Here is a 23,122-nt window from a genome sequence, read left to right as displayed (position 1 = left end):
CATTGCTGTTTAAAACAAGTGATTTTAAAACAGTTTAAAACAGTGCAAGAGATGGTTTCTGAGTGCTGTCCGCTCATAGAGCGTGTGAGTACTCAACTGAGTTCTTTTTGACGCCTAATTAGGTTGAAAACGATACAGACACTTATGTGACAAAATATCCATCTTTGCGAGTATCCTCATAAACACAGTCATTTATGTCCTAAATTAACATAAGCAGTTTAGAAAGAAATGCATGTGTATCAGTATATTGGATCCGTGCATTCGGTCTTAAAGTGACGGCAGCCTAATAAACCTGCTGCTGTCTGTGTCATTAATGTTAATCAAACACTCACTGCTCTTGACTGAATCACTTAATTTAATTAAACTACATACAAATACTACTACATACAAGAATACATTTGTATTTAATTTACACAGTGGAGACTATGCAGTGTTTTTTGTACATTTAATTACTTTATACAATTTATGTAGTATTTCTTAATTTTAGTGCTTAAAGTTTTCAGGTAGGTCTGTTTCAGTTGTGTTTTTGTTCTATTGTAGTTTTGTCCTATTGCTTGTAATTAGTTTCGTTGTTCTTGTTTACAGAGTACACCCCTAATAGTAATTAAAACAGTACACGTATACTACACGATGTATTAGTATACCATTAGTATGCCTTGTTATTGTCACAGGACCTATATATATATATATATATATATATATATATGTATGTATGTATAATATAATTTTTTCATTAAAACACAAAACCAGTCATAAGTCGCACGGATATATTTGTAGCAATAGCCAACAATACATTGTATGGGTCAAAATTATCGATTTTTCTTTTATGCCAAGAATCATTAGGATATTAAGTAAAGATCATTTCCTGCTGTAAATATATCAAAAATCGATTTTTGTGAGTGGATATGCATTGCTAAGGACTTCATTTGGACAACTTTAAAGGTGATTTTCTCAATATTTTGATTTTTTTGCACCCCCAGATTCCAGATTTTCAAATGGATGTATCTCGACCAATCCTAACAAACCATACATCAATGGAAAGCTTATTTATTCACCTTTTGAGATTTCAAAAAATTGACCCTTATGACTGGTTTTGTGGTCCAGGGTCACACACACACACACACATAAATACTGTATGTATATATATATATATATATATATATATATATGTGTGAATAATTTGTTCTCTATTGAGTACATTCCTGGATGACCCCAAAGGGAGGTTTAGTCAGATTTAAATCACTTCTGGGGACAATTTGGTCCCCAAACTATAAGTACACACACTCACACAAACCTCTTTCACACACGTCTCCTCACTTACATACAAACACACTCTGTCTGTATGTCTTGTAAGAGGAGTTGAGTGTGTGTGTGTGTCAGGCTTTACTTAAACTAATGGCTCCCAGGCGTGCGGCGCGGCCAGACACACTGGAGCCGAGAGCCGAGCAGGAATGCCACTACAAACAGAGAGAGAGAGAGACTGACGGACGCAGAGAAGTGCTTGGAAAGAGATTTTGGTGTGGAGGAGATTGGATGTGGATTTGGAACAGCAGTCCGCTCAGTGTGTGTGTGTGTGTGTGTGTGTGTGTGTGTGTGTTTGAGTTCAGGACGAGTGTGTTCACATCTGTCGCCCTGCTGCGTTTCGTCCACAGATGGAGGAAACGTCTTGCAGATGGAATAGAAGGATTGTAACGATTCGGATAGAAACAGGCTCCTGTGCTCTTTATAATGTGTTTAAAAGAACATTTTCACCCAAAATGTAACACTGTGACTCGTGCGCTTTACATGTGCTCTCGATAAAAAAGGGTTTTTTCCATTTTTGGTTCCAAAAAAGAACCTTTTAGTGAAGCTTTTTACATTATAAAGAAACTGGAAAGATTCAGTGGATGTTAAAGGTTCTTCATGGAACCTTCGATGCCAATAAAGAACCTTTATTTTTAAGAGTAAAAATAAATGTTTTGGAGTCGAAAATACTGACATTTGTATTGTTAGTTAACATAATGCTCCTAATAAGTACAGAAAAATTCAAAGCACCAATTATTAGGTGAAATAGTCAAGATTAGAGCTATCTTTATCATTTCACAGACCAGGCTTAAGCTAGTCCTAGACTAAAATGCATGTTTGAGCTGTTTTAACTGAAAAGAACTTACACTGCCATATCTTAAAATATGTCAGTGTCATTGTTTTGTCTCAAGATGCACACCAGTAATGTGTTTTTCTAGGGTACGTTTATAAAAGATACTTAAATGTCCTAACTAAGGCTTAGTCTAAGCCCTGTCTGTGAAACCGGGCCTAAATATATTACTTGCTTTGTCTGCTATCTCAGATGTTTTTCCACACAGTTTGTCAGTGCATTTTGGTATTGTCTTCATCTTGAAGTATAATGCAATAAAATTTGGCTAAAATGAGCCATTTAAGAAGACAGCATGAGCTTTTGTATTGTTTGTTTCCTTCTCTGTGTAGGCAGCACACTTTAGCTCAGAGCTAGTCTTCTGTCATTCCCAGCACACACAGTGTTTTTCATTGGAAACAGACCTTCTGTGGCGTCTCCATATGTGGTGTAATGGCCACACACTCCTTTCAGATGCATTTCTGAGCAGAAAGTCGCTTTTTTTGTTTAAGCCGAGCTTTATAGATGTGCATTTACATGCAAATGAAGGGAGCTGGTGTTAATGCTCATTAACTCAAGTGGCAGCCCAAACACGCTCCCTAAAGAGCACAGATCACTGTCTGTACATGAGCAACAGGTTTACATCACTGTTTGGATTTTTACTCTCTATGCATGCAATATTTATGATAAACAGCATATGATGGGCTAGTGTTGAGTTCATTCTTATCAGCATATATATATATATAAATATATAAAATATAAATAAAATATTTATATTTATAATATTTTTTTTATATTTTATATATAATCATCATATATGTAATTTATCTATTTTTTATATTATATTTACTTTCAAAATCTCAAAATTCACCAAAAATCTGGTTGCATGATGATTTGTGATATCAGATGATTTGTGATCTCCAGCATTGATCAATTAATCAGGCTGGCTGATGTAACGCTCTTTCACTGAACATGATGAATTCTTGTTATTTCTGCTCGTATCATGTTTCGTTCTCTCTCTGTGATGCTTGAGAAGTCTCTGAGAGTGAGGTCATGCATTTTTGACTTTCTTTTTTGGACAGGAGGAGAGATTGGCCGCTAGTCAGGGTTCTGTTTATTTGTCTTGAAGTAGATGGAGAAGGAGATAGAGAGCATGTGCCACATGACACCATATTGTAGATAATGTTTCTTATTACACGTCACATTTTATTAAACTTCGCCTCTCTCGCCCCAGGTGAAAAGAAAATGATCTGACATGTACACGAAGGGTTTATTAATAATCACCCAGTTTGGCTGTTTATATATATATATGTATATGTTATATATGTTCATTTTTTATTATATTATATATTGTAAAACTGCAAATATAAATATATTCATTTTATTTTTATATTATAAAACTGCAATAAATAAAAACTATATATAGTATATATTTATATTTGCAGTTTTACAATATATTTATATATATATATATATATATATATATATATAATAAAACTAAATAAAACAGTAAATTAATACTATATATAGTATGTATAAAAATGAATATATAAATGTATATTATATATGCAGTTTTATAATATATATATATATATATATATATATATATATATATAATAAAACGGTAAATAAAACAAATGAATACTATATAAATATATATAGTATATGTATAAAAATGAATATATATATATATATATATATATATATATATATATATGCCGTTTTATAATATAATGAAAATTAATATATATATTTGCAGTTTTATAATATATATATAATAAAATAATATGATATATATATATATATATATATATATATATAAATAAAACTAAATAAAACAATAAATGAATACTATATAAATATATAGTATATGTATAAAAATGAATATATAAATGTATATTATATATATGCAGTTTTATAATATAATAATAAAAATTAATATATATGCACTTTTATAATATATATATATATATATATAATAAAAAACTATTATATATATAATAAAACTGTAAATAAAACAATAAATTAATACTATATATTTTTTATTGCAGTTTTATAATATAATAATAAAATAATTATATTTTATTATTATGTATTTGCACATACACACACACACACACACACACACATATATATATATATTGATATATAAATAAAACTGTAAATAAAACAATAAATTAATACTACATAAATATGGTATTTATAATATAAAAAATACATTTAAATAAAATATAAATAAGTATAAAACGTCAACAATTATGATTACAAATAAAAAAATATGTCTAATTCAGACAATATTTAATAGTATTTCTATCTCTGTGCTCTTAGTGTACATCAACAATTGATTGTCCTGAGCAGTTTTACAAGAAACATGCAACACATTTACTTGAAACATCAATTAGCTATAAGAAAGCAATCTTTTTAGCACTTTTTTGCATGTGAACAGCACAAGATGTTGAATAATTCAGCCTATAGTAACGACACACACAGTATGAGGTGTTATGGGTAATCACCCCCTCCCTTCAACTGGCATGCACTTTGTTTAGCCTTTGAGTGCCAGAGCAGTTAGTTATGTTAATGAGTCTCCTCTACTTTAATGTATTGAATAGAGCAGCGGTTGATTGGCTAGGAGCCACACAGTGGGCGTGACCTGGGCAGTGACATCAGACAGCACAGACAGAGAGAGAGAGAGAGAGAGAGAGAGAGAGAGAGGGAGGCGTGGAGACTTTCTAAATCCCATAACCCATCTGGAGTCCATCTGTGCCTCGCTGGCGGTGGGAAGGACTCGGACTGCAGCGCTCACATATGTGAGAGAGTTTGAGACACATGCCTCACATATGAACGAGCGACCATCTAAACCAGAGTGATTTACATTGTTTGGAATAAGACACGAGCAGGAGCGGACTATCGTAGAGAGGAGGTGAGCTTCATCTGTGTGTGTTTCACGTCCACTAGATTTTGATGTTTTCTTCCAAATCCTGCATTCCAGATCTGCAGATATGATGTGTTTGTGTTTTAAAGAAAAGAATAACCACATGTTCAACATACAGTAGTAGTACTATGGTACTTTTACGTGTGGATTAAAGGGTCTATGGAGACTAGAAACCTTTGAAAATGTGCCATGAAAAACCGTGATATCATTTATTATAAGAAGTACCATGATATTCCATGCCATCGGACATGAATTTCATTGGCATGGTTTATATCAAATATACCATCACTTTACTATGGTACTGCTTGCAGAGACATGAAACATGTTAATCATTCAGTACCGTGGTATCATATACAATTTAGTAATGGTTTAAAAATACACACATGCACTGTCCATCTGGTTAGTGCATCTAAATTATTACATTAATGTGTAACATTGTATTATTATTATTATGATACTATATGATTAACATTACAATAATATGAATGAGGTTAAATAAATGCAAATTTACTTTATCTTGCTTTTTATTTGTACACTGTAAAAAAAAAAAGAATTGTTGGTTTAACTTAAAAGTAAGTTTGCCTTAAAATTTTAAGTCAATGCAATGAAGGTGATTGGTTTAATCAACAGAAACTCAAAATATCACGTTATCTGAACCACATTAATTATTTAAGTTGATTTGACAAAAGAAAAAAATGTTGTGTTAATGAATCATTAAAATATTTTTGTCATGGAAAACCTGGAATAATCAGGGAAATTTCTAATAAATAGTGATTTTTGGTCAGTCATGGAAATGAATAACATCACGGAAAGTGTTTCTGCTCCGCTCTAAAATATTTCATCATCTAGAACTGAGTGTAATCTCGATAAAAATACTTTTTGGGTCCCGGATCCACGTGGCAGAAGCTTCAGGTGTGATGAACCGTGATGAGATGCCAGCTGGAGGAGAGAGTTCGAGTTTTAATACAGCGTCATTAAATTAACCTGCTTTAACTCTCCTTTAACTTGAACTCACTTAAGAGTGTGCAGCATTAGTTTTGTGCACGGATGGAGGGACGGATCAATCGATAAAACAAATAGGAATTAAAAGGTCAACGATTCAGAAAGACAGATATGTTGTTGCTCAGGAGACTCAATCTAAGATCCCTCAGGAGAAATAAAACTTGTCAATCATACAGTAAGAATATAGAGCTATAAATCATGTTTGAGACATTGTAGACTCTGAGTGCAGTTTTAGATCTCTTTTGAAACATTGTACTTCAGGAGAAGGTTTTGAGATGTTAAGAGGTCTTCTCAGGACTGACGTCCGTCTCTGAGTGTTTCTGTGTGTTTCTGCAGCTCTGCTGTGTGTCACTTTAACACAATCTACAGCCACGTTCTGACAGACACACAGCAGAGGACGACTGCACACCGTCATCCTGACAGCACACTGTGTGTGTGTGTGTGTGTGTGTGTGTGTAGACTTGCTGTCTGCTTTTCTGTACAAACTCAGAGCTTTGGACTGGAATCCAACTAGTGCCTAAAGCACATTTTATCACCATTTTTAGTGTTTTATCTCATTACTTTGCTTAAGACACTTACAAAATGACTGTACTTTAGTAGAGTGATGGTATTAGTTCATAATACTATAGTATTTTTATATACCACTACAGTTCAAAAGATTGGTGTTGCACTTGGTAAGTCTTTGTAATGTTTTTGAAAGAAGTCTCTTCTGCTCTCTAAGGCTGCATTTATTTGATCAAAAATACATCAAAAATTGTGAAAAATTATTACTATTTAGAATAGCTTTATTCTATTTGAATATATTTTAAAATGTAACTTATATCCTGTGATTAAAGCTGAATTTTCAGCATCATTACTCCAGTCTTCAGTGTCACATGATCCTTCAGAAATCAATCTAATGCATCCTTGCTGAATTATATTTTGAATTAGGTTTTATTTTATATGTTGTTTTCAGTTTAATTTTAGTAATTTTGCTGTGCATTTTTTATTAGTGTTTATTTACTTAGTTATTTTAGTACTTCACCAAATTAATTTTAAGTTTTAATTTTTAAGATTTAAGTTGGCAATGATCATGTGACACTGAAGACTGGAGTAATGATGCTGAAAATTCAGATTTCACCACAGGAATAAATTACATTTTACTATATATTCACAAAGAAAACAGCTATTTGAATTGTAATAATATTTCACAATTTTTTACTGTATTTTTGATCAAATAAATGCAGCCTTGGTGACCAGAAGAGACTTTAAACATTAAAAACATAATCTTTTTATGGTACTTTAAGATTAAATACCTATTAAGTACTAAAATGTGCCTTTACAATACAAACAGACACACACACACACACACACACACACACATATATATATATATATATATATATATATATATATCATGGTACTCATGAAGAACTGTTATGAATATGTATATGAATATGATGAGTTCATGTCACACACACACACACACACACATCGATAGAGCAGCTGTTGAGTAACGCTGAAGGCAGGAAGTTCCACATTAGCTCTGCTGAAGCAACGCTAACTGTCGTCTTGTCATCAGGACAGCAACGGATCCGACCGATTAGCCCTAAAACAACCGTTTTACTGTTGCGTGTGATGGAGGTGTGTGTGCGGCCTGCGCTCAATCACACCATTGTCCCGCTTCACTCCCACTCGCCGTTAAAACCTTTGACCTCCTGTGTGGTCTGAGGGTCTGTCGGACATCAGAACAGTCACGAGTAGCTCTAGTGAAGACGTAGCGCTGGGTGGCTTGTGCTCGATGACCCCGAACAGCACTTTGTGGAGGCCCTCAGGGGCTAGAGACGTTTTGTCTTTAAGGGCCCCATAATTAGAGAAGATCTAACGGAGCTTGTATGTGAGAGTGATGGTATCAAAAGCATGGTACTTATGATATTTATTATGGTCCTTAATGATTAGCATATTCATGCATCAAGGAATTTACATCATACTCCTAAAAGAGTAACGTGGTAAAAAATTAATATTAAAAAGCACAATACATTTTTGTTAAGAATTTGTGTCAAACTTTTCTTGACACACAAAAAGTAATTTTAGTATGATTTATTGTACTAATTAATATTTTTAATTTTATTTAGGTATGTGCTTTTATCATTATTATTAATATTATTATATAAATATTTCTGTTTAATTTTTTTTTTAGTTTAAGTTTTAGTAATTTTATTATGTGCTTTTGTCATTTTAAAACATTTATATTTAACTTTATCTTTAATTTTATTTCAGTTTTAGTTTTAGTCATTTATTTTTGGTTCTTCGACTTTAACTTTTGCATCTAATATTTATATTTTATTTTATTTCACCCATTTTTCAATTTTTTTAAAATATGTTTGTGTCAAACTTTTCTTGAAAAGTCATTTTAGTATGATTTATTGTACTAATTCATATTTTGAATTTGCTTTTTTTTATATTTTTAATTTTATTTTAAGTTTTAGTCATTTTGGTATGTGCTTTTATCATTTTTTTTTTTTTTAAATATTTCTGTTTAACTTTATTTTTAGTTTAAGTTTTATTAATTTTATTACGTGCCTTTGTCGTTTTTAAAATATTTATATTTAACTTTATTTTAAATTTTATTTCTGTTTTAGTTTTAGTAATTTAATTTTATTTCTTCGACTTTAACTTTTGCATCTAATATTTATAATTTAATTTTATTTCAGCCATTTTTCAATTAAAAAAAAAAAAGTTTTAGTTAACGATAACAACACTTGATATCATCTAGTACTTTTCTATATACACCGTGGTACTGTCTGATTTACCATGGTATTAAAATGCTTCAGAATTCATGTATCAGTCTCCATAAGTGACAGATATATAGTTTAGATTTCGCCGACAGCATGTTGTACATCTGGACTCGAGTGTTTGTTCTCCCACGCGTTCAGCATCAGGCCTGAGACGTGATGCAGCTGGTACAGGATAGTTTTGGCTGGAAACGGGACTGGAGACCCTGGTTACATCAGAGCAGAGAAACACTGACATTAACACTTCAACAGGCTCTTATCGAGTCAGCTTGATCTCTGTGTTTCTAAAACCAAGTGGAATGAGCCAATCAGAGCAGCCGTTGAGTGATTGATAACCCGGACAATCAATTAGTCCCACAGAGGTCAGAAGGGCAGCAATTCAATGAGCAGATGCTTCCGATGAGCCGAAGGACAGTGACACACACACACACACACACACACACACACACACACACACCAGATGACACACCAGTTAACGGATATCACTGTTATCATCAGTTTGTCAATAACTGTTTCCTTCACTTAATCATGCAAATGTATGTCTAAGTGAGTGTGTGTGTGTGTGTGTGTGTGTGTGTGTGTGTGTGTGTGTGAGTGTGTGAAATCCTTGAAACAAGCTGTAAATGGAGTCTGAAGGACATGTAACTACATCTACAACAGGCTGCAATGATGAAGTAGAAATAAATAAAGTGAGTTCATGCTGAAAACAAAATAATATATAAACAAAAATATCTGGCGACAGAAGTATATTTTTGAGGTATATTCTCTGAAAATGTCTTGGTATGTGAAGCAAGTCTTTTTATCGTAAAATAAGACCAAAATACATGTACTATAGTATTTCAGTGTTTTTCCAATGTACCTTGAAAAATACCATGGTAGTTTTTGTTTTTTTATGTACCATGATATTGGTTTTTAAGTGTAATATGGAAACTACTCAATCAAAGTTAAAAAATCAATATTTTGATGGTATTTAGTTTAAAATTTGGGGGTCAGTACAGGTTTTTTTTAAAGAAATTAAGACTTTTATTTAGCTAGGACACAATCAAAAGTGACAGTAAAGACTTTCTTTTCATCAAAAAATCCTGTAAAATATAATGCATCACAGTGTCCACAAAAATATGAAGCTGTTTTCAACATTGATAATAATCATAAATGTTTCTTGAGCAGCAAAACAGCATATTAGAATGATTTCTGATGATGCTGAAAATTCAGCTTTGATCGCAGAAATAAATTATATTTTACAATATAATCACATAGAAAACAGCTATTTTAAATTGTAAAAAATATTTCACAATTTTTACTATATTTTTGATCATATAAATGCAGCCTTGGTGAGCAGAAGAGACTCTTTCAGAAACATTAAAAAATCTTACCGACCCCAAACTTTTGAACAGTGGTGTATATCAAAGTATTTTTAGTTTAAATACCTATTAAGTACATCTCAAATGTGCCTTTACAATACAGAAGATCTAAAAGTGCCAATAAATCAGTTTCCAGTTAATGATCTTGTAAGATCTGAATCATCTGTATCAGTCTGGCAGGTCAATGAATGGAGTCTCAGACTATAGATGAAGTTGAAGTGAGTGGCGTTGATGAGCTCAGGGTCGAGGCGTGATGTTTTAATTGAAAAGCTGAGAGGATTTAATGTGTGCAGACGGACGCAGTGACGTGTCATTTGCTCTGTTGTCAGGATACACGAGGCTTCGACCTGTTGCATGCGCTGCGAGAGAGCAGCAGATGTGTGTGTGTGTGTGTGTGTGTGGACTGATAGGCACCAGGTGCAGCTTTTGTTTTGCCTTCCTTTCTTTAACTCTCCCTCCTCCTCCCTCTCCTCCTGTCAAACTCCTATTTTCCTCCCTTCCTCCCCACAGGAACTTTTTACTGCTCAGATGTTGCTCTTTCAGAGACTTAATGGAGTTATATCAGTTATGTTTCTTCAACTTCAAATAAAATAGATTTAAATGAACACAGAGAGCAGCTCAGATCATATTGAGATTTGAGTGCAGGTGTCTGAGACATTGTTGAGATCATTTTATAAATGCATTTTATTATTTGCATTTAGTATTATTTTTGCTGTTTGCGACCCATCAGAACAGTGTCCGGATTCAAGGAAATAAAGATAAATTCCATTTTCAGCAAAAAGTCATGTCACATGCATAATCATGACCAATCATCATTTACATTATCGATCATTGGTGTGACTTCACAGAACTCGAGCACATCCCTATAGGAGTAGTAATGTGTATTTTTATTTATATGTATGAAATTACAGCAATTAATTTGAACCCAATTGTTATATTTCATTCTAAACAAAGACAGTCCGGGATTTTAAATCAACTCTTTGTGCCTCATGTATTCACAACCAAATCTTGCAAAAATCAAAGCATTAAAAAGTTCTTGATGTTTCATTATAGGTTGTAGATAGATCCAGAAATGAATTGAGAATGCCTGAATAATTACTGAATTTGAATTTGAGGTGACGAACAGGATGCAGAATTGCAATATGAGTTTGAGTAATTAAAATTAATTGAAATTGATATTTCTTTTAATAGATAGATTGATAGATGGATGGATGGATGGATGGATGATAAATGGATGAATGGATGAATATAGATGAATGATTGATGGATGGATGGATGGATGGATGGATGGATGGATGATGGATGAATGGACGATATGGATGGATGGATGATGGATGGATGGACGATATGATGGATGATAAATGGACGGATAGATGGATGATGGATGGATGGATGATATGGATGGATGGATGATAGATGGATGGATGAATGATAAATGGATGGATAGATGGATGATGGATGGATGGACTGATGAGATGGATGGATAGATGATAGATGGATGGATGGATGAATGATAAATGGATGGATGGATGGATAGATGGATGATAAATGGATGAATGGATGATAAATGGATGGATGGATGGATGGAGGATGAATGGATGATAAATGGATTGATGACAAATGGATGGATGGATGATGGATGGATGAATGGATTATAGATGGATGGATGATAAATGGATGGATGGATGGATGGATGGAGGATGAATGGATGATAAATGGATGGATGGATGGATGATAGATAGATAGATAGATTTTTAAATGAGTAGTTTTATATTTTTCCATCATTTTTATTTTGATTATGCTGTTTGCAATGCTTCATGGGATTGTAGTTCTTTTCCTCACTAAAGCTGTTAAGTTCACAGTCTTTGTCTTTTTGTCCAATTTTTAAATGCTTTTTTGCTTCAAATCAAAGTTTGTAGTGTTATGATTGGCTTATAACACTTTAACAAAGACTTTTTAGAAATCCCCATGGGAGACATGAATGAAAAAAACACTTCAGGAACCAGCGCTGCTGAAAAAGTGGGCGGGCACTAATGCAAATATACAAAATATTCCTAGCTTTTTCTTAAGCATTTAAGAAGATTTTTATTCTGAATGTCTCGTGAATCCAGAGCTCTGATCTAGAGGAGACGCTTGTGAGATCACCAGCGTCTTTATTTATCCTCAGGAGAAACATCCGAGAAGCAGAAAATCTCCATTTAATGTCTAGATAGAAACAGTTGAGGAAATTTGGTTAGTGGTTTTTCTTCTGCGGTGGGATTTGGACACAGGTGACTGTTGGAGACTCCAGCTGTCCGTTCGCACCCCCATCAGCTCCATATGGTGGAAGAACAGAAGGAGACGGAGGGGGAAGGGGAACAGAAACATCCGTCCCAGCTCTTTCTCTTTCTTTCTCTCTCTCACACACACATAATGATCTGATAGCTTAACCCTTTTGTGTCCGTGGCTGGAAGGGTTTGTTTTGCTGATGTGAGGCTGGAGGCGGTGCGGCTCTCTGCGCTATTGTCCTGCTCTCTTTAAATGATTTCTAAACACTCGGTTTGGCCGCATTGAAGCGCTTTTAATGGAAATTCATATATCATTTTAAACAAAGACAGGCCGGGCTTTTAAATCAACTCTGTGTGCCTCAATGTTTAACGTTTTGGGGGAGTAAACCTCTTTCAGATGGGTTTGGTTATATTCTCAGAGTCGGCACATGTGTTCACAACCAAATGAGATGTTTTAGGAGAAATCAGGGATATATTCATATCCATCTTCTTGTCAGAAACCATTACTGACTGTAAAGGTTCCTGAGTTGAATCAAAAAGTTCTTGATGTTTCGTTATAGGTTGTAGATAGATCCAGAAATGAATTGAGAATGCCTGAATAATCTGAATTCAATTTGAATTGAGGTGGAAAACAGGATGTAGAATTCAAAAATGAACTTGAATTTAGATAGATAGATAGATAGATAGATAGATAGATAGATGGGTGGATTGATGGGTAGTTGGATGGATGGATGGATGGATGGATAGTTGGATGGATGGATGGATGGATGGATGGATGGATAGTTGGATGGATGGATGGATAGTTAGATGGATGGATGGATGGATTGTTAGATGGATGGATGGATAGTTAGATGGATGGAAGGATAGTTGGATGGATGGATGGACGGTTGGATGGATGGATGGATGGACAGATAGTTAGATGGATGGATGGATGGATGGATGGATGTTGGATGGATGTTAGATGGATGGATGGATAGTTAGATGGATGGAAGGATAGTTGGATGGATGGATGGATAGTTGGATGGATGGATAGTTAGATGGATGGAAGGATAGTTGGATGGATGGATGGTTAAATGGATGGATGGATGGACGGTTGAATGGATAGTTGGATGGATGGATGGATGGATGGATGTATATATAAAACATTTTATTTGTTTTGCATTATGGACTTTTATGTCTCAAGCTGTTTTTATGGAAGTTCATGTTCTCTGTGGTGATCCTGTGATTAAACTCATGATCATGCAGTTGTTTGTTCCTCTTAGTTTAAAGCAGTTTATCACAGTCTATTAGAGGTTTGACGACATCATCATGAGATGTGTCAGGTGACCAGCTATTGACAGTGCCATTTAATAGCTGTAATTCGTTTTTTCGCTTTATTTCAGCTTTATGAGTGTGAGCCGGGGCTGTGACAGGTGGCAGTCAGAGGAAGCTGCTCGTTTGCTGTTAGCAGATCAATATTGATCCGCACAGATATATCTCAGAGCTAACAGACCCGTGTACTCTCCCGCACGGATCCGCACCGCAGCTGTGCGTTCACCGGCAGGAGGAAGTGTGTTTATTGTGTGTGTGTGTGTGTGTGCTGGACTCAGGTGGAAGACAAGGATGCTTTCAATTCACTGACTGATAACCAAAATCTCCACACCTGCCATGTGTCCCTGAGACCGCAAAAACACTTGTATCAACAGTTAGAATATTTTTATAAGCATTCATTTTTTAATTTCAGTTACGCATAATTATGCATAAATAAAACAATGTTTTTGCATTCATGCATATGCATATTTTAAGCATTTATGCATAACTGAAATAAAAAATATAGTAATATTTATTTGTTTATGCATAAATGCATAAAATATGCATAACATGCATATGCATAAACATAAATAAAAGAGTAATGCTTTTGCATTTAAGCATATTATGCATAAACATAAATATTACTATGTTTTTAAAGAGCAGGGCAGCCAGTTTATGCAAATATATTTATATTCAGTAGATTGCACACAGTTGATACAATTATATGAATTGTTATTATACACAATATTTAAACAAAAAAATGAAAATATTTAATAATAATATGGTTTATTTAAAAACTTCTGGCTTTATTGATAATCTGAAAACGGCTGAAAATATTGGCTGACCGATCAGTCTGGTGATATTTTGATCTGTAATATCTTATAATGAACGTGAGTTCAGTCAGAATCAATGCGATTTTAGAGTCTCAAACTTATTTTAGAGTCTTTACTAGTGAAACTGTATGTGTCAGTAGTTCTCCACAGGTGTGATGATAATCTCTGCTAACAGACGGAGGATATGGGAGGGTTTGTGTACATCCTATGGTGTGGCACAAACCCAAATGGCTGGGCTTCCTGTTTCTCCCAGTCCTTCCTGCGTTCCCACTTCCTGCCTCCTAGGAAGGAAACAGGTGTACATGGAAGGAAAAAAAAAGATGGCATATGATTTTTCAGTCAGGCATTAAGAGGGGCAGCTTGAAGGACCCGGAGCGGGGCTCAGGTGTGCTCGCAAACCACAAGATTTGTCTATGTGTCCGTGCAAAAGTGTGTCACACCTGTGACTGCGGCACTTTCGATTAGTGCGTTAAGATGATGATTCTGAGGCTCACAGTCACAATAAAAGCACATTTAAAAGAGAATGACATTCAGTGCAATAAATGAAACAAGCTTAAACTACAGAATTCAAATGTATTTTATTTTCTTCATGCAAAATATGACTTTTTTCCGTTGATTTGAAACATGTCAACATTTGTCATATTTCTTTGTTTATATGAGATTCATTTTAGTAAATGCAATGAGCCTGAACTGCAGAATACAATGTAACAGTTTATTTTCTTTATGCAAAATGTAATTGCTTTGATTTGAAATTCCATGCAAAATTGTGGTTTTATTTCTATTTTATATATTTTTATTGATTTTATTTATATATATATATATATATATATATATAATTTAATGCTCTACACAAACAAATAGAGTAATGTATATTTGTAAATGTATATTTTACAGTAGTATAGTATATAAATATATAAATTAATCGCGATTAATCTCATCTAAAATAAAAGTTTGTGTTTATATAATATATGTGTGTGTATACATGTTATATATGTGTGTGTGTGTGTGTGTCTGTACACACACATATATAAGCACTAACTTTTATGTTAAATGCGATTAATCATTTTGACAGCACTAAATAATCAACATAATAGCATATTAAATATATCTGACACAACATTTTAAAGGATTTCTGGATAATTGGGCATAGATTGCACTCAACTCTTCTGCTATGCGTCGGACTCCTTCAATATGTCGTCTGTGTATCGCGACTGCAATGAAACGTACAAATGGAGCGCTATAACAATCCCATTAAAAGCCGCCTTACTTTTCATTGTTAAGTGGAGAGGCCCATTTAAAAACTATACGGCGTAATCCCTCATGGAGAAACGCATTCACTGCATTAGTTTCCCATGAATAAACATTAAACAAAACACGCTTTTCACCCGGAGAAGCCCCGTCCGCCTATGAAAAGTCGTCTGGTAAGAAGCGTTTCATGACCTTTGACAACTCGATCTGTGTGGGTCTATTAGCCGCCTTTGTAAAAGCGTCTTCCGCGGTCTGATATACTCGAAATGAGGCCGATAGCTTCTCTCACGGCTCTTTTAGAACAACAGCACCTCTGATCTACGACTTTTGGGCCTGGTGGTCCATTCAAAAGCAGAAAGTATGCGTTTAGCCCTTGACGGCTTTTGTGAAGCCTAGTTAGCAAGCGTGAAATGGCCCGATTCTCCATTCTTAAGCGGCCTCAATGATCACCCTTTCTTTCCCGAGGACAAAACCTGGTTCATTTGCACTTCAGCTGCCGGGACTCCACGGTTCTTAAACAAGGGCAGAAAACATCTGGTGTGCACCAGAAAGGAGATGATGATAGGTTTAGTACGGGTGTGAGGGTTAAGCTTAGAAATGTATGGCACTTTTAGAGGCTCAATTGGATTGTCGAGGTCTCTTTAAACATGAATTGCATATCAATGCATTAATTGCATATCAATGCATGAGACACATTGGAATATCCAAATTCAGTCGTTTGCATTTGTGCTTCTGTTAATGATTGTAGAGACGATGAACTTTTGGTGCCTGCGCAAGATGGAAACGGTTAAGAAATGAGAGGATCGAGTTCTTTCTTTTACGTCAGACCGAATGAGATCAGAGATGTTCTTATTGGATTTTAATGGAAATCTTGACATGAACAAACAGGAACTTTCATGATTACAAAGAAAATAAGTGATGTGTCAATCTCCAGCTCATTGTCTCTGGCTCTGGTTTTCAGACAGCTCAGAGAAGAACGTTCCTGCCATGCCCGGATCCCCAGTGGATGGAAAGACTCATTCCAGACCAATCGTCTCCGTCATGCCCCCTCTGCCCTCCATCAACCCCAGCGGACCTCGTCCGGCAGCATTCTCCACCACAGCATGTGAGACTCATTCAAACCTGCATGCTATCTGTACTATATAGTATGTGACACTGGCATTAGTGTGTCATACTACCATACTACTTTTACCATTTGCATGCATGGAATAACCAAAAAACCTATTGCATGTCCAAATTTGCAGTATGCAGTATGCGATGTGCTTCACTTGAACTTCCACTTCCAGAGTGATGAATAAAACAGAAGTGATTACAGCCTAAGTCATGTGACAACAACGTGGCATACTAGTTGTTTGAAATTTTAATTGTGGAACCATGCATTATGTTCCGTGTACTATTTTTAGTAGGCAGTACATACTGAGAAGTATTCCGTAATATCCACTCCTAATGATAAAGGAGACAAGTTTTTGACGAGTCCACTTAAAGTTTATTAAAAGCTGATGAATAGTTATTAAAGGGGACCTATTATGCCCCTTTTACAAGAAGTCTTTGGTGTCCCAGAATGTGTCTGTGAAGTTTCAGCTCAAAATCCCCCACAGATCATTTATTATAACTTGTCAAATTTGCCCCTATTTGGGTGTGAGCAAAAACACGCCGTTTTTGTGTGTGTCCCTTTAAATGCAAATGAGCTGCCCGCTTTCCAGAAGTGGGTGGAGCTTTAACAGCTCATGCTTCGGTCGCTCAACAACAACAAAGCTGGAGAATCTCACGCAGCCAAAATGAGGATTGTCAGTAACGGTGTTCACAATGGTGTCACACAAACAGCATGTGACAAAGTACATCTTAGTACATACTTAAAACTGAAAAAAAGAAAAGAAACAAAACTTAAACCTAAATATTAATGAAAAAACTAAGACAAAATTAATAAACCTTAAACTAAAATGAAAATTAAAACTGAAAACATAAAATAAAAGCTAACATTATCACAAGCCTAACCACATTCTCTGTTTGTGCAGTGACCAATGGGATCAATCATTCCCCGCCGATGCTCAACGCCGTTCCCTCGCCGCCTCAGCGCTACAGCAACGGCCCGTCATCATCATCTTCCTCTTCGCTGGCCAATCAGCAGCTTCCAGCCACCTGCGGCGCGCGGCAGCTGAGCAAACTCAAGCGCTTCCTCACCACGCTGCAGCAGTTCGGCAATGACATCTCGCCCGAGATCGGAGAGAGCGTCCGAAACCTGGTGCTCGCTTTGGTGGTACGTCTATAACATACATGTCTGCATGAGCAGAGTTTGGTCGTATGTGGAAGGGGTTAACAAGCGTCTTTTTTCTCCACAGAATTCCACCGTCACCATTGAAGAGTTTCACTCCAGACTGCAAGAAGCCACAAACTTCCCCTTAAGGCCGTTCGTCATACCATTCTTAAAGGTAAATGGCCAGTAAAGGAGTAGTTGTGCTCAAAATTCCCATAACGTTATTTCTGAATGTTCTCTGAACGTTCAAAACGTCCAGTTTTTTTAAGCCCTGAAGGCGTTTTTTGAGTTGTTTTCTCACTTACAAAAACTCACTCAAGTCCAAAACAATTAAACTTGTTGTATTCTACTCCATGAGACCTTTCAAATGACATATGACACATGACTATCTGAGCTGTATGATTTTTTGACATATTACATAGTACAAAAAGTAGTGACAAATTGGGTCCCCCCCCAAAATCTGGTCTCCATTAGGACCGCAAGCGATCCCATTGGTTCAAATTGCTTTTAATAGGTACTCTCTTTAGTGCCTGATTACAGTTCCTACAAAATCATGTTATGCTAAATGCTGTTTGAACTACGGTATAATGACCATTTATGTCTGTAATAGTTAGCTTATGTACTAGCATAGCATACAGATACCCGATTAGCCTGATAGCTTAGTTTATAAACGCATTTGCTCTTACCGTACATGTATTTCCAATTATCTTTAATGTAATTATGTATTAAATTAAGTGTTAAATATCCCAATATTTCAGTTATAAATGAAACAAATTAACAAATTAATTATTATTTATTAATCAACAGTTAACCAAGTGTAAGAAATTACATTCAATTAGTTTTATTATGCACTAATTTGTTCTCTTACACATTATATAGTAAGCTATGTGTATTTTAAATTAATATCATTAGTATATACTAAGGATAATTGTTAACTGACAGTTTGGGGACACCCGATTTCGAGGAAGGACCCGATTTATCATGACACCGATGGTATACTTACGGTTTAAACAGTTAAATGTTTTAAAAACCAAGTTATGTGAACGTTAAGGAAACATTATTAAAGACCAGATAACTCACTAGAAAACAAAACGTTACAGGAAAAACGTTGCTAGAATGTTCAGAGAGCGTTCCCTGTTAGCTGGGACATTAAAACACCATTAAAGCCAATAAAAAAATCTGTATGAAAGAAGTTTTTTGGATATTATTGAATACCTGGAAAGATATTTAGGATAAAACACGTGAAGCTGCTTGAATTCGACGTTTTTCAAATACCATGCATGACAGGGATGATTAACAGAGAAAGTGTAGGGTATCTAATATTTCCTTTGGTAATTTATGGAGCAGACTGAGACTTCCGAGAATTCCAGGCGGTCGGAAGTGTGAAACACGACTATAAACCGTTGCAGGTTGTTTTTACGGGGCCTGCGCAGCATATGGAGCTCGGCAGCGGTTGACACAGTTGTCCAGGAATATTTGCCGGCGCAAAACAAGAACGTGAATGACAGGCGGCATATGTGAGAGCAGGGCGAAGTTAATCATGAACAGAGATGTTTGTCATACTTGTAATAAAAAATAGGGATTCTTGTCCTGGGTTTAGTAAACATTTTAAAGCATTCCAGACCATCATGTTTAATATATTTTGTGAAAACAGAATTGTTATGATTATCATCAGTACTAAATTATTTTCTGATTGTGATAACATCAGTAAATATGACAAATACAACTAAAATCAGAACCGTTTATATCATTTAATACAAAGCAAAGTGATACCAGATGTATTTATTCATGTTTTATTTAATAAAAGCGCATAAAATGCTGTGTGTGAACTGAGTGAATCACTGAACCATTTTTATTGAACTGGTTCATTGAAATTATCAAGCAAAAATTATCAGATCAGATATCTGCAGTCCTGCATCCCAAATCACATACTTCCCTACTATATACTAGACGATAAACAGTATGTGACAAAAGAAGTATGTTCCGCCAAAAAGTACCTGGATGACCTACTACTTCTGGCGAGATTCCGAAGTGTGCTTATGATGGACGTTTTACTATCCCATGAGGCCACGAGAGAGGGTTTATGAATGGCAGTGAAGCGACTGACGCTGGTAGGTCGAAAAAGAAGTTTATTCAAGTGTGCTATTAGTATACTTCTTTAAAACTGAAAAATAAGAAAGTATATATGTGAAACTGCACTTAAGTATACTTGACTTGTACTGACAGAAAAGTGCAAGTATATTCGTTCAATACTTGTACTCAATCTTTTGATCGAGATATAATTAAAAGTATAATTAAGTATTTTTAAGTATACTTGGCTTGTAGTTGTGTTTACTCTTTTGATTGAGTAGCTTCACATAGTTTTACATACTGTCTTATAAAGTTGTGCACTTAAAGTTTACTACTGTTACATTTATAGTACACTTAAATGTATACTTTATATACTAAAAAAGTGGGCCAATTTAGTCCCAAGCAGTATTGAAATAGTACACTTACAAGTATACTACTAGTACATTGATATTAGTATACTTACTGCATAAAGAATACTTAAAAATATACTTGAACATTACTTAAGTATACTTAATAAAATGAATGAAGCATATTTCTTTTTCGTAAGGGCAGATTACAGTCATACTACACACATTCATACTAGATAGAACATACTTTTTTAGCAGTCGTGAAGTAATTACTTGTACAAAATAAGTACCTACCGTCACCTATAGTCTTTGACAGTCTCCTGTAGTCTTTGCGGTGTCAGATTTTGTCGCCGCTAGTTCTTTGACGATGGCTTGATGTGTCACGGCCTTTACTGAGAGAGAGAGATGTACATTAATTTATGGTTACATGAGAGAATATTTTCCCCTTGTGTTTGCCAGATGGTTTAACAGTCTGATATTCTTCATATGCTCACATTAGTAATCAAACTCACATGCTCATCATATAAGAAATGGAGCGCTGGGTCTGTTTTGTTTCATGTCGGCGATTGTTTCTCTTCTTCATTTCCATCCTCCTGCGGCTGAAGTGTTTTTGCATGAAAGATTTATGGACTATTTTGACGAGATGTTGGTGAAAATGGCGGTCTGGAGCTGTAATAGTGAGCAGAACATGCAGTGACGCTGAGCAGATGCCTCGGGCGAAGGCTGCTTTGAGTTTTCATGCGCGCCGTGGCTCCTCTGAGTCTGTCGAGGAAGAAATCTTTTTGAGCTTTATCTCCACTCTTATCAGGAAAAATGCAAAAAATGTGGTGGTCATTGATTAGTTTAGACCACTTGCTTCCAAAGTGGGTTTGATTACTAGCAATTTTCCATTTAGTTGATGCTTGTTATGCAGTGAGATTTGTGTCCTCCACACAGGCCAACCTGCCCTTACTGCAGAGGGAGCTGCTGCACTGCGCTCGGGCCGCCAAACAGACTCCAGCGCAGTATCTGTCCCAGCACGAACACCTCCTGCTCAGCACCACCGTCCCGTCTCCGGCCGACTCCTCCGAACTCCTGCTGGAGCCCAGTGACAGCAGCAAACGACACAGTCCTAACCGGTATGAACACATGCACACATGCTCCGAGAAATAAGACCTTGAGTTATGGTATTAGATACATATATATATATTTATATATTGATGTTTACATAGTACTGCAAGGTACCTCAAAAAATACCACGATGTTACTGTGACAAGAACAAAAAACATGGTATTTCCATGGTACCATGAGCAAAACAAAAATTTTATGCCATGATATATAAATGAATGTGTAATTACAGCAATATTAAGTACAAAAGAAAAAAAAAAATTTCTTGTAAAAACGTCTTTTTTTTCTTTATTTACAACTTTTTTTAAAGTTATGGTATCAGATAACATTATACTTTTGTACTGTATATATATGGTTATTCACATGGCATGATGTTTACATTAGTATTGCAAGATACCTCAAAAAATACCATGATATTACAGTGACAAAAAATATAATATGGTCCAAAAAACATGGTATTTCCATGGTACCATGACCAAAAAAACAAAAACATTTTATGCCATTGTACATAAGAAAATTTCCATTTCCATGGTATAATGTCCAAAAAACATGGAATGACCGTGGTGATTTTTGTAAGTGAAAAAAATTTGGTGTAGAAACAATTTTTGCTCAAATTGCTTGTAAATTTCACAATTAATGGCAAGTAAGACATTGAATTCAACATGAAATTTTAAAGTAGAAAGGCTGAAATAGTATTTTCTTGTAAAACCCTGTTCCCCCTTTATTTACAACTTCAAAAAGCCCTTTATATATATTATATACCCTTAATATATATTATATATATATATGGTTATTCATATGCCATGATGTTTACATTAGTACTGCAAGGTACCTCAAAAAATACCACGATATTACTGTGACAATTTTTTTGCATAAAACATGGTATGACTGGTACTTTTTTATGTGCACTGTAAAAAAATAATTTAAAACTTAAAAAATAAAAAAACTTATTTTGTTATTATTGGAGTATGTTTTACAAGAAAATGCTATTTCATTTCCAATTCAATGCCATTTCTTTGTAATTATTTGTGAAATTTACTAGCAATTTCTTTGAAAATTGTTTTAAAGTAAATCCTACACCAATTTTTTTTTTTTTTTCAGTGTGTTATGAGGGATTATTTACCATTGTGCTTTAATGTATAACATGGAACTGAATGGTTGCCATATTCATATACCATGGTATTTACTGCAAGGTACTTCAGTGATTTGTTTCTTACTTATTTTGTTATTATTTACTCCAGAAGTAAAGAGAATGGCTTTCACGAGCGGCCTCCCGCCTCCCTGGAGCCTCCTGCCAAACGAATCTGCACCATTAGCCCCGCCCCTAGACACAGCCCCGCCCACCCGCTCCAGCTCCCCACCCAGATCCACCCGACTCCGCCCCCTCTGCAGCACTATGCTCTGGATGACATCAGCACACCTCAGCTGTACAGAGAACCACACCGTATCCTGGAGCTGAGGGAGCTGAAGGACAGGCCGCGGCTGCCAGGTACTGACTGACGGCAGCTTGAGTTTAAGATTACTTTT

General features: G+C 35.2%; 1 protein-coding gene and 1 long non-coding RNA gene across 4 annotated transcripts in view; one reads left to right on the top strand and one right to left on the bottom strand.

Moving 5' to 3' along the window:
- LOC127513950 (uncharacterized) overlaps nt 1-23,122 on the bottom strand; it is a 200,981-nt gene that overhangs the window by 75,552 nt on the left and 102,307 nt on the right. The gene's annotated exons all lie outside the window — the stretch shown is intronic.
- Nucleotides 1-23,122, top strand: part of cbfa2t2 (CBFA2/RUNX1 partner transcriptional co-repressor 2) — a 37,425-nt gene that overhangs the window by 9,369 nt on the left and 4,934 nt on the right. Inside the window, exons 1-6 of one of the 3 annotated variants that reach the window (XM_051896178.1) lie at nt 4,811-5,030; nt 16,779-16,922; nt 17,833-18,074; nt 18,157-18,246; nt 21,425-21,606; nt 22,837-23,084. In XM_051896178.1, coding sequence (XP_051752138.1) covers nt 16,805-16,922; nt 17,833-18,074; nt 18,157-18,246; nt 21,425-21,606; nt 22,837-23,084 — 880 coding nt within the window. In that variant the 5' untranslated portion in view covers nt 4,811-5,030; nt 16,779-16,804. Of the gene's footprint in view, nt 1-4,810; nt 5,031-16,778; nt 16,923-17,832; nt 18,075-18,156; nt 18,247-21,424; nt 21,607-22,836; nt 23,085-23,122 lie in introns of those variants that run through there. The other 2 variants (XM_051896177.1, XM_051896176.1) reach the window with 2 other exon arrangements.

The sequence above is a fragment of the Ctenopharyngodon idella genome, chromosome 6 (assembly GCF_019924925.1).
Source record: "Ctenopharyngodon idella isolate HZGC_01 chromosome 6, HZGC01, whole genome shotgun sequence".
Lineage (NCBI taxonomy): Eukaryota > Metazoa > Chordata > Actinopteri > Cypriniformes > Xenocyprididae > Ctenopharyngodon > Ctenopharyngodon idella.
This window is presented reverse-complemented; position numbering and strand designations above follow the sequence as displayed.